This window comes from Carcharodon carcharias, chromosome 6 (assembly GCF_017639515.1).
Source record: "Carcharodon carcharias isolate sCarCar2 chromosome 6, sCarCar2.pri, whole genome shotgun sequence".
Taxonomy (NCBI): Eukaryota; Metazoa; Chordata; class Chondrichthyes; order Lamniformes; family Lamnidae; genus Carcharodon; species Carcharodon carcharias.
In genome coordinates this window covers 138,637,468-138,650,520 of record NC_054472.1, presented here as the reverse complement: position 1 = coordinate 138,650,520, position 13,053 = coordinate 138,637,468, and the positions used below count along the sequence as shown (strand labels likewise).

General features: G+C 41.5%; 1 protein-coding gene across 4 annotated transcripts in view; it reads left to right on the top strand.

Annotated features, from left to right (window-relative positions):
• Positions 1-13,053, top strand: part of rad54b (RAD54 homolog B) — a 221,420-nt gene that overhangs the window by 178,819 nt on the left and 29,548 nt on the right. For all 4 annotated transcript variants that reach the window (XM_041189921.1, XM_041189920.1, XM_041189923.1 and 1 more), the window contains 6 exons: positions 146-439; positions 2,168-2,330; positions 3,389-3,614; positions 9,427-9,634; positions 11,332-11,471; positions 12,303-12,593. In XM_041189921.1, coding sequence (XP_041045855.1) covers positions 146-439; positions 2,168-2,330; positions 3,389-3,614; positions 9,427-9,634; positions 11,332-11,471; positions 12,303-12,593 — 1,322 coding nt within the window. The remainder of the gene's footprint in view (positions 1-145; positions 440-2,167; positions 2,331-3,388; positions 3,615-9,426; positions 9,635-11,331; positions 11,472-12,302; positions 12,594-13,053) is intronic.

Here is a 13,053-nt window from a genome sequence, read left to right as displayed (position 1 = left end):
AACTCATACCTTGGTTTCCAAAAATTATGATTACATATTGCCAAAAAATGTGTATTCTTCCCACCAAAACTAATAGGTGTGTATATGATGACACTTCAAAAAGAATAGCAATGTCCTGTTGTTTTCCTCATTGTATTTTTTTTAGGAGCAGGATACAAATCAAAGGAACTTGAAACTCTTTCTGAAGGCCAGACCTTAATGATTGGTGGGAAAGAGATTGAGATATTGGGACCAATTTCTGCAGAGGACTTTATGAGTGGACGCTGTTTCCACTCTGCTGTTACTTCTTCATCACGTCTATCACTGGCAACTTCCTCACAGCAGCCTTTACTAAAACCTTATACCAATCCATTGAGGAACAGTACTGGATTCAGTCAAACAGAAGATGTTCGAAAAACCAACTTGGATTGTAAACCTAGACATGACCCAAGTGCACCAAGTAAGCAGTTTAATTGATAAGGTTTGTAATTGCTTGTTCAACCGTTACAATGTTAGATTACAGTGGGATCCATTCCAATACTATGAAACCTGCCAGCTTCTCTGATGGATAAGTGGATAAAGTCATTTTTAAATTTGTTTTTGGGATGTGGATGTTGCTGAAAAAGCCATTTGATATCCTTGAGAAGGTGGTGGTCAGTTGTCTTCATGAGCTGCTGCAGTCCATGTGGTGTAGGTGCACCCACATTGCTGTTAGGGAGGGAGTTTCAAGATTTTGACTCAGCGACGGTGAAGGAATGGCGAAATAGTTTTGTCAGGGTGGTGTGTGACTTGGAGGGGAAATTACAGATGATGGTGTGCACATCGACTGCCTTTGTCCTTCTGGGTGGTAGAGGTTGTGGGTTTGGAGGGTGCCGTTGAAGGAGCCTTATTGAGTTGTCAATTTAGTCCCAAGCCATATAGGCAGTTTCCAAATTTTATCTATGGAATGCACTGAGTTAGTTTATCTTAATAAGTTAAGTATTTCAGCTAGTGGGATATTAGCACAAAGGGTCCTAGCACCTTGAGCTTAGAGAGGGAAAAAATTAGCCAAACTTGCCATTCCTGATCACTATCCAGTGGCACTTGCAATAAAATGTATTTTTGTCTGAATGTTTGAGTTTGTCTGTAATGTCACCTAATATGGACTAACCTGTTAACACTTATTACAATGTGCTCTACTATTAAATGATCTGCAGACACTAACTGCCTAAGCTAACAAACAAAGAGCAACCATTTAGGATGAGTACAGAGACTTCTGACATAAGTGGATACATAATTCGGTTTTAAGAAGAGGGAGAAAAGGAATCATATTTTAAAAAAAATATTATTATGCTTTTGTCAAACCTTTGTTTCTTCCATCCTCGCCCCAATGTGCAATCTGAGAATGTCATCTTTGGATTGGTTAACTCTGTCCTAAACGTACATCTATGTAAAGATTCCACTCTGAGCTGCTATTGGCTAACAGTTGTAGAATCAGAATCTTACAGCATGGAAGTATTTAAACATTGAAAATTAACACAATGTGCCTTGTGACTGTTGTGTGCATGCTCTTTTGTAAAAGTCAAACAGATTTGGAATGACCCTTTTAGGAACAGAAAATGGTGCTATCACTGCAGAGTTCGTCCCTCTTAAGATGCCAGAGAATGCATAGGATTAAGCTAAAAACATAGACTCCCCTACCAGAGTCCTATGTTTTTATGGCGATGGGTGAATTTTTCATTGTACATACTCCTGCCTTTATATATAATATGCACAAGAACAATCAGAGAAATGTATTTCATCATTTGCATTTTAGCCAATTTATATGAAGTGGTGGCTGAATTCGAGATCTAAGTGTATGGCCTCCTAGCAAAATTCTAGAGTTGGAAGAAGGCCAGTTGGCCCATTGTACCTGTGCTGGCTCTTTGAAAAAGCTATTCAATTTGTCCCACTCCCTGGTCTTTCCATAACTTAGAAAATTAAAGATTTTGAATATGCATATGGATCTAACACATTTGTAACTTTTCTTGGTTAAAAGTGTCATAATTACAGAAACACATCTCAAATCACTGGCTATATAATATAATTAACTTTTTTACCTATTCTAGTCTAATGTAGACTGAAAAACTGTGTATTTGTGTATAACATTGTGGAACAATTTTGCAAACGTTTGAAGCTAATAATTAAATGCTTTGCAATTTGCCAACAGATGCTTTGGTAATGCCACGACCAAATCTGAGCCATCAATGGATCTTTAATAAAGCTGGTCTCCCATTGGTGGATGTAGTGGTGGACCCTTACCTTACCGTACACCTTCGACCTCACCAGTGGGATGGTGTGATCTTCCTATATGAGTGTATAATGGGAATGAGGTAAGCGGGCCTGCCTTTAATTTTAATGGAATGTTTAATGCCGGGGCATTTGTATCTGAAATAAGTGGATAAGATCTATTGGGGTTTTTTAAATTTTTCACAGTCAACAATACTTGATGTTTAACCTCCAGGGCATTTTTCGTCACAGTACATGTGAAAACTTAAGTCTTATTGCTGAATTGGCATGTTTCAAATTAATAAAATTCTGAAGTATAGCTTATGCTAGATCAATCCTGTGCATCATTCCACAGATGTAAGGAATATGACTACAATATTGTATCACAGTAAATATTTTTAAAAAGATAATGTAGCATGTATTTTGTGCCCTTTCTAAAATCTGAACATGAACAAGGTTATGGTGCAATTACAGGAAAACAGACCTTGAAATTTTTGGTCCCTTTCATACTGTATGCAAATACACAGGAGCAATGATCATTATATGACCTACTGTATCAGCATAGTTTGCAGATGAGGCTGATAGATGAAAGTTGTCACTATAGGCTCACTTTCTGCTGCAGTACTGCTAATTTATGCTACTCTGAAACCTGCAACTAAGGAGGACTCTGCACCAATTATGGATAATTTACTGGGTTTATATTTAAAATTCATATACAGCTCTAGAATTTTGCTAGGAGGTCGTACACTTAGATCTCAAATTCAGCCACCACTTCATATAAATTGGCTAAAATGCAAATGATGAAATACATTTCTCTGATTGTTCTTGTGCATATTATATATAAAGGCAGGGAGTATGAACAATGAAAAATTCACCCATCGCCATAAAAACATAGGACTCTGGTAGGAGAGTCTATGTTTTTAACTTAATCCTATGCATTCTCTGGCATCTTAAGAGGGACGAACTCTGCAGTGATAGCACCATTTTCTGTTCCTAAAAGGGTCATTCCAAATCTGTTTGACTTTTACAAAAGAGCATGCACACAAAAGTCACAAGGCACAATTTGTTAATTTTCAATGTTTAAATACTTTCCTTAAAATTTGATGTTATGTGGATGGTTTGATTAAAATTCTAGATTATTAAATGTAACAATTGTTTCTAGGACAACTGGTAGGTTTGGTGCTATCTTGGCTGATGAAATGGGTCTAGGGAAGACGTTGCAGTGCATCACGTTAATCTGGACTCTCATGCGGCAAGGACCTTATGGGAACAAACCTGTTATCAAAAAGACCCTTGTCATCACACCTGGGAGTCTCGTTAAAAACTGGGTCAGTGAATTTCAGAAATGGCTTGGAACAGAAAGGCTGAGGGTTTTTGCAGTTGATCAGGTAATTTAAAGGCAATGATGATGTTTCTCCTTGCTATTTTGGTATATTTATGGAATTACTATTATGGACAGTAAAAATCAATAGCAAGAATATTAATCTGTTGTAAATGATGATTTCAGATGCCATGTATACAAGATCCTAAATATTCTGATAACAAAAAAATTACTTTCTTTTTGGATGGCGATTTCCTCCATAGCAACAAAGTGCTGCACTGGGCCAGCAAGTCACTCAGTTGTAACAACTGCTAGAAAAGAAAAAAAAATACGTAAGGGAGTACTAGCAACATAAGAATTGTAGTGGCTCAAGAAGGCACTCTACCTTCTCAGGGCAACTAGGGATGGCAATAAATTTGGTCAGTGTCACCCATATTTCAGGATAAATTTTTTTTTGAATCATAAAACAAAATCCTTCTGCCACTTATTGATAACTTGCAGATTAAAGCAGCAGCAAAAAAAGATATAAATTAGAACGAGGACAGTTAATTTTAGAAGTAGAACAAACACAAACAGAAACACTGGGTAGAACTTATTTGAGCCCTCTGGAGCAGGAATGTTGGTGGGGTGATAGGGTAGGAGAACCCACATCACATTCCCAGCTTCAGGAAAATTGTCCCCAATTAAATTGGGGATGGGAAGATCCTGACGTGGGCATCCCACCTGCTGGTGGCAGGATGTCAATTAGATTCATTCATGAACCAGTTGACACCATTTATCCCTCAGCCCATCACAATTTGGTAGTGGCTCAGGAATTAAATGGGAGCTGTAAGGCTCTCCCATGCCTCCCAAAGGCTGCCCAGCAAACCCAGCGGCCTCCAAGGGGAGTCCTTTGTTGTTAGGCACTCAGTACCTGATTGAGAGGCCCAGCATTGGGAAGGGAGGAAGCCACTGTAAGCCACCCCCCTGATCTTGCCTTCAACTCTGCCGCCCAGCTCTCTCCTCCCCCTCCCCTTGACTCCCATCCTGCCCTCACTCACCATTGACCTGCTGTCCCTCATTGATCCCGGGTCTCTGGTGGGTGGCTCTCACGACAATGAGTAGATGCCAGCCTCTGATTGACCGGCAGCTCTCAGCAGGTGGAATTTCCGCCCCCCCAAGGTCCTTAATTTTGGGGAAATCCTACAATGGCCAGGTAATGATAGGGACTTAATTCCTTCTGGCCTCCCCCTTGTGGAACTGTCAGAAGATTCCCATCAGTTCTCCAACCGGTGGGAAGGCCCCCATCGGGTCCATGAACCTCAGTAACCACTGAAAGGTCCACTGCTGGTTTAGTAGGTAAACACACATCAGTGTGTAAAACTGTCCAGAAAAGGATGGTTGCATGATTCTTGGTCTAATTTACCTGGTTTCAGCTGGAGTGGAAATAGGGACACTAGGACTGCCCTCAATGCTCTAAACTGGGAACAGGAAATATCAGCTGGCGTTCCTGCTTCTGATTGACTGTACAATGATCCCCATTGGAAAGTGGATGTGTGAGGACAGGACCAAATTCAGTGTACTTTCTCCAACAGTCCAATTGCCTGACAACATTCACTGTGTAGGATCACATGTGAAGAATTGCCACTCAGATGAGGAGGAGAGAAATGGGGGAAAATATCACTAAAAATACCATTTGAATATGGACTGTATTTGAGAAGTTAACAGATGATTGGGAGTGTTTTCAAGTAGTAGCAAAATCACCTGGTTTGGAGGACTGAATAGACTAAGATGGCAATGGCCTGATCATGGGCAGAGAAGGGCTATGTTAAAGAAAAGGAAGTAGGCTTTCAGTAATGAATCTTGGCCCAGATTTTTGCTCCCAGGTTGGGTGCAAACCCGACCTTTAAAAATTACTGCACAGATGTCGTATTTTCAGTCCTGCGGTTGGGCAAGAATAGGAGTTTGGGCAGGTGACCCAGGAAGACGTGAGGAAGCTGCCGGATACTGAGGCAGGCTGGGTGGAAAACCTGCCTCAGGGCTCCCACACTGTGCCCAAAATTAAAAAAAGATTAAAACATGAAACATCCGTCCAACCCTCATCCCTCACCCCGTGCCCCTGCATCTCCAAGCCCCCATCCATGCTACCTTATGCTTCCCACACACTACCTATGGCCCCTCCTCATTCCCCTTTTCTCTCCTCCTCACCCGAGTGGCAACTCTTCACGTGTGATCCTACACAGTGAATGTTGTCCGGCAATTGGACTGCTGGAGAAGTTACACTGAATTGGTTCCTGCTCTCTCACATTCACTTTCCCTATGCTGCCCTATGGCACTCTAACCAACCCGCATGGCCCCTCATAACCCCTATGCCAACATGTGCATCCCATATGTCCCCATGCCCTTTATAGCCTCTATGCCAACTTAGTGCCAACCCATGCCTCCCCACCCACCACCTTTTGACCTTACGCCCTCCATAGCAACTCACCTAGTATCCAGCATGGGCAAACCTCGGGAGCTATGCTGACACGAAATAAAATTGTGTGTCTGTTGATGACATACCTATTTTAAAAAAACACTCATGTTGCTGATAAAAATAAACATTCAATACATTGAAATTCTTTCAGCTAATCTCTTATGAAAAATCATATCACTTAAGGACTTAATCTCTTATGAAAACAAACATTTCTATTCTATAACAATTAGGGCTGTCAATCAACAAATACCCCACTCTGATAATCTTTATTTGTAAAATGAGTCACTGCAGTGCAAATCTCACAATAATAAACCTCAGGCTTATGGCAACAGTCAGTATGAACTATCAAGCACTGTTTTTTTTAAACTCTGCACTTTATTATTCAATTTAAAGCGCAGCGGAATTAAATTCCTAAACAGTTTTGACAGTTCCAATGAGCTTTGACAGTTCTTTGACAGCTTTGGCAATGAGTTTATCCACTTTTTATGCATAATCATGTCTACTTTTAACAATCCCAAAGGGTGCCTTACCTATCCCAAAGAGTGCCTTACCGCTCCCAAAGGTGTCCCAAGGCAATATTTAAAGGGGTATCTTACCTCTCCAAAGGGCTATCCAAATGAATCCACGAAGTTCAGTCCAGCTCTTACCTGACCTAATCTGCACATGTCGGATTTTACACTCCTGGCCTACCAAAATCCCACTTCAGTGGAGGCCAGCTGCCTCCATAAAACACCCAAGCACGAACCCCAGTCCAACTCCATTCGTGCCCTTGTGAAAATAGGAAATGCTGTGTTCGGGGATTGGACTTAGGATCTTTGGCAATTTCCATTATTATCTGGGCCCTAGTGCAAAAGATAAGGACGAAGCATTTGCAACAATCTTTAGCCAAAAGTGCCAAGCGGATGATCCATCTTGGATTCCTCTGGAGGCCCCCAGCATCACAGATGCCAGTCTTTAGCCAATTCGATTCAGTCCATGTGATATCAAGATTTGGCTGAAGACATTAGATACTGCTAAGGCTGTGGGCCCTGACAATATTCTGATAATAGTACTGAAGACTTGGCTCCAGAACTTGCAGCACCCCTATCCAGTACAGCTACAACACTAGCATCTAGCCAGCAATGTGCAAAGTTGCCCAGGTATATCCTATACACAAAAAGCAGGACAAATCCAACCCAGCCAATTCCTACCCCATCACTCTACTCTCAATCATCAGTAAAGTGATGGAAGGGGTCATCAACAGTGCTATCAAGCGGGGACTTGCTTAGCAATAATCTACTCACTGACGCCCAATTTGGGTTCCGCCAGGGCCACTCAGCTCCTGACCTCATTACAGCCTTGATTCAAACATGGACAAAAATGAGCTGAACTCCAAGGTGAGGTGTGAGTGACTGCCCTTGACATCAAGGCAGTATTTGACTGAGTGTGGCATCAAGGAGCCCCACCAAAACTGGAGTCAATAGGAATCAGGGGGAACACTTTCTGCTGGATGGAGTTATACTTAGCACAAAGGAAGATGATTGTGGTTGTTGGAGGTCAATCATCTCAGTCTCAGGGCATCTCTGCTTGAGCTCCTCAGGGTAGTGTCCTAGGTTCAACCATCTTCAGCTGCTTCATCAATGACCTTCCTTCCATCATAAGGTCAGAAGTGGGGATGTTTGCTGATGATTGCACAATATCCAACACCATTCGCAAATCCTCAGATATTGAAGCAGTCTGTGGTCAAATGCGGCAGGACCTGGATAATATCCAGGCTTGGGCTAACAAGTGGCATGTAATATTTGTGCCACACATGACAGACAAGGACCATTTCCAATAAGAGAGAATCTAACCATTGCCCCTTGACATTCAATGGCATTGCCTTCGCTGAATCTCCCTCTATCAACATCCTGGGGGTTGCCATTGACCAGAAACTGAAATGGGCTAGCCATATAAATACTGTGGCTATAAGAGCAGGTCAGGTGTTAGGAATCCTGCAGCAAGTATCTCACCTCCTGACTCCCCAGAGCCTGTCCACATCTTACGAGGCACAAGTCAGGAGTGTGATGGAATACTCTCCACTTGCCTGGATGAGTTCAGCTGCAGTACTCAAGAGGTTTGACACCATCCAGGACAAAGCAGCCCACTTGATTGGCACCCTATCGCAAACATTCACTCCCTCCACACTGACAAAGTGGCAGCAGTGTCTATCATCTGCAGGAACTCACCAAGGGTCCTTAGACAGCAGCTTCTAAACCTAAGACTACTACCATCTAGAAGGATAAGGGCAGCAGACAGATGGAAACACCACCTGCTGGAAGTTCCCCTCCATGCCCCTCACCATCCTGACTTAAGAACATAAGAAATAGGAACAGGAGTAGCCCATTTGGCCCCTCAAACCTGCTCCACCATTCAATAAGATAATGGCTGATCATCTTGTGTTTCGATTTCCACGTTCCCGTCCAACCCCAATAACCTTTGATTCCCTTGCCTAACAAGAGTCTATCTACCTCTGCCTTAAAAATATTCAATGATCCTGCCTCCACCACCTTCTGAGGTAGAGAATTCCAAAGTCGCACAACCCTCTGAGAGAAAAAAACTTCTCCTCATCTCTGTCCTAAAAGGGCGGTCCCCTAATTTTAAAATGGTGCCCCCTAGTTTTGGACTCACCCACAAGAGCAAACATCCTTTCGACATTCACCTTGTCAAGGCCGTTCAGGATCTTGTATACTTAAATCAAATCACCCCTCACTCTTCTAAACTCTAGTGGAAACAAGCCCAGTCTGCCCATACTTTCCTCATAAGACAACCCACTCATTCCAGACATCAATCTAGCAAATAACCTTTGGACCGCCTCCAATGCATTTACATCCTTCCTTAAATAAGGAGACCAAAACAGCACACAGTATTCGAGGTGTGGTCTCACCAATGCCCTTGAGAAGGATATACTTGGAACTATATCACCGTACTTTCACTGTCACTGGGTCAAAATCCTGGAACTCCCTCCCTAACAGCACTGTGGATTTACCTACTCCACCTGAACAGCGGTTCAAGAAGGCAGCTCACCACCACCTTCTCAAGGGCAATTATGGATGGGCAATAAATGCTGGCCTTGACCGCAATGCCTACATCCTATGAATGAATTACAAAAAAGTTGTATTGACATACCTGAATTAGTGCTTGATTGTCCTCCCGCCCCAAGATAAATCTCATTTAATTACAAATTCCGGGCATTTTCACATATGTTGGCATTAAAATTGGCACCTTCATATGGGAACACAATCTATAAAAACTTAAACATGATCTGGTGATGAGGAAAGATACAGTGATTTCCTATAAAACCAACCAGTCATGGCACAAAGTAAAATTTTGCCTGCATGTTAGTTTCTTTGCCCATTTCTCTATGCATTTTATTTAGTTGTTTACTCATGTATTTACTTTGAAGGATCACAAAGTTGAAGACTTCATCAGTTCTCCATTGCACTCTGTCCTCATCATCAGCTATGAAATGTTACTGCGCTGTCTAGAACAAATTCAGAATATCCAGTTTAACTTGATAATTTGTGATGAAGGTCACCGTTTGAAAAATAGCTCAATTAAGACATCCACCGCAATTCTTAGCCTTTCATGTGACAGAAGAGTGATCCTTACTGGTAAGCTGTCTTTGAATCATTAAATAACTGGAAAATATTACAAGAATGTAATACTTAGAGCAACCACACACCTGACTAACAGTTTTCCACTTTAAAGCTATACAACTCTGTTTTTCTTTCTAGACTGAAACTTTTATTTTTTCTTATATTGCTCTGCTTTGGTGGGGGAGGAGGGGTCATACTGCCTTTGGTGACAGACCTGTAATGCAAATGGAGCAACGTTCATGCCACTGATGGAATGGAACACCGTTTTCCTACCCGACTTTGCTTCCTTTCTCTGGAAACAAGGCACTGTTGGCTACAAAGATAAATTGCTTCCATGAATAACACAGGTCGCACCTGGTTGATGTTTTATTTTGTGCAATTTTTGTTATTTAACAAGGTTCTCAGGTCAGAGAAGATGACAAAGATATGCCAGTGCCAGAGTGTGCAGCAGTTACCCAGCTAGTAGTTTTTCCCCCCCCCAAAGTTCAATCCCGATTAGTGACATTACTGGATTGTCTCTGTGGGCAGGATTTAATGGAGTCTTTTGGAGCAGGCTAGGTGGATGGGCCCGTATAATAACATGGGAGACCACACAGCCCATTCCCGACAGCAGGAAAACTGACCCCGTTAAGGGATGGGCTGATGCTGGGAACCCGCCTGCTGGTTAATTAGGCTCATTATTGAACCACTTAAAAGTCTTTATTCCTGAGCCACCGGGATTTAGTGATGACTCAGGGCTTCGACCGATCTGGCATGGGCTTCCCCGACCTCCTAATTGCCAGTCAGGCAGCTATCAATAGGCAGGATTTCTGTCCCCGTATCCTAAATCCTGGTGAAGACCCAATGTTGGCCAGTTAAAACGCTTAATTTGGTCACACCTCCCCCACCAAAGTGACGTACATTTCTCACCAGTTCTCCAACCGGTGGACAGGACCTACATCAGGAACATTAAGTTCTACCCTGCGTTTCGGGTTAGACAAAAAATGTCAGTTATCTTTGTAAACAACTTAGCCAACAATTTCAAATCTGCTGCTTCAGATCCCATGATTTTGAACTGGCATCATTTCTAAGAAGACTGTCCCTTTTGTTATGGCAGCTTTGTAGCTTGTCTCAGTCATGTGTTATCTGAACTAGAACATTAATACGAAAAGATAAATATGAAGCTTTCACAAGTTAATTGTTGTTTGGTGATACAGAACTTGAGTATGGCTGATAAAAGACATTTTGGCAAAGCTTTTCGTCTTTCACTCATCAGGACAATCACAAGAATACCAATGTCAGGAGAACCAACAACTTTGTACTGTATGAGAAGAAACTGCTGATTGGTTGGCAAGTGAATTCTGATTGGTAGAGGCATTGCCATGGAGAATGCACCAGTTAATGGTGACTGACAGTTAACTGCCAAGCATTGTTTGAAATTTAAACTAGGCAGCTTGACACTGGTCAAGGCATTGCCCTGAGGAATGAGCCAGCAAATGGCTGTCACTTACTTTGTTTAGCTGAAACAGGTGCAATGTTCTTTTCTGTCTGCAAAGATATTCTTGTGTTTGTCCTGATGAATGCAAGACAAAAAGCTTTGACAAAATGTATTTTTTCAGCAATACTCAAGTTAATTGTGTCTACGCATGTGTTTACTCTATCAGTGTGAAGTTTTGCTTTTGTTATATCATATTTAAGTTGTACATTCTAAAAATTGTGTCCACTGTATGTAGGTACTCCTATCCAAAATGATCTTCAAGAGTTCTACTCTCTAATAGAGTTTGTGAATCCAGGAATCCTTGGATCCTCTTCCACCTACAGAAAGATTTATGAAGAACCTATCATCAGGTCTCAACAGCCCTCTGCAACAAAGGTATGAAGTAATATTTGTTCATAAAAGTCAATGTGTCCCATGTGCAGACTGCATTACAAGAGTCCCTCCCTTCCTCCCGAAGATAATGATTCATGTAGGATATAATTCTAGGGGCCAGTCATCTTCCATTAGCTCTTCCAAGAAGCCATTCTTTCTATGAGATTTTGGAATGTGGAAATCTGCAGACTTTTGAACCATGGACAACATCACAGTTGAGACAAATTCTGTCATGATTGATCATCCACAGAGGCAAAGTTTCTAGTGGGTCACTAAATATAAATCAGAAGAGGGAATATTGGCTGTTTTCATTTGATCTTCCTCATCCAGGACATTGAGCCCAGTTCTGAGGTCAAAGTCTGTGCAGCATTGGGGTCCAACCTGGAGTCCCAGGCCAATATGACTCAGTGCTATGTTGGAGGTTCATTTACCCACTAAGTTGGCAGGTGAGCTCATGTTAAGAAACAGTAAGACCCATTTTCCATTGGTCAGGAAAGAGGAGGCACAACGTGATTAAAAAATAGCATAAACAGGAGCCACGCTTTCAATTTAAATAATTAAATCTGTTTGTTTGTACTAAATTGGGTTCCAAGCATCCAAATTGACCATTTAAAAATGTCACAAAAGGGTTTTGTTTTTGAAGAAATTTCCAACACCATATGAGTTTAGCCTTACTACTATTCAAATTCTTGGTCAAAGATGCACATAGCTAGGCCTGAAAAGCTGGAGAATAAACAATGCAGTCTTGTTTGAAAACCTATCAATTCAGGAATTCTTTCGTCTACAGCTCAACATTTCAGCTTTTGCTCTTTTGCCATTTCTTTTTGTCTTTAGGATGAAAAGCAGTTGGGTGAAGAAAGGGCAACAGAGCTTTGCCGATTAACTGGGCTCTTCATACTTCGACGCACACAGGACATCATTAACAATTACCTCCCTCCAAAGACTGAATGGATTATCTTCTGCCGCCCAGCTGCACTGCAGCTTGAACTTTATCACAAACTGCTGGCATCCCATGCAGTGAAATCTTGCCTACAGGGAAGTCTGGAGAACAGTTCCCACTTAATATGCATAGGGTTACTGAAAAAACTCTGCAATCACCCGACACTCTTCTTTAATACAATAAAGGTATTTGTTTGCAGTACATATGGGCATTTAACACCCTAACCACCAGTAGTAAATACGCAAGACTCATTTATTTGTAAGAAAATCATGTTGTGATGTACTAAGCTATCTCTAAAGAATTTGGCCAAGAACAGTTTTGAAATGCGCTTAGTACTAACGACAGCAAAAACTGCAAGCAATCTGATCTAGAAATGAAAATCTCTGGGAAACTGCCTTTTAAAGCTGCAATGTCCCAAAAAATATATTTTATGCTTTTTAAGTTCAACATTTTAGTACTATATTTATTAATCACACAAAAAGCATTTAATTGAAAGATATTTAATTTTCTTCTCATCACTTCCCTGAAGCATCTATGTTACTGTATTGAGGCACAACATAGAAACCAGACTTTAATAACAGTGTACATATGTTAGAGAAAGCCACCCCAGGTGACTAGCTCAGAAAGACATTGGTGGGGGCCTGG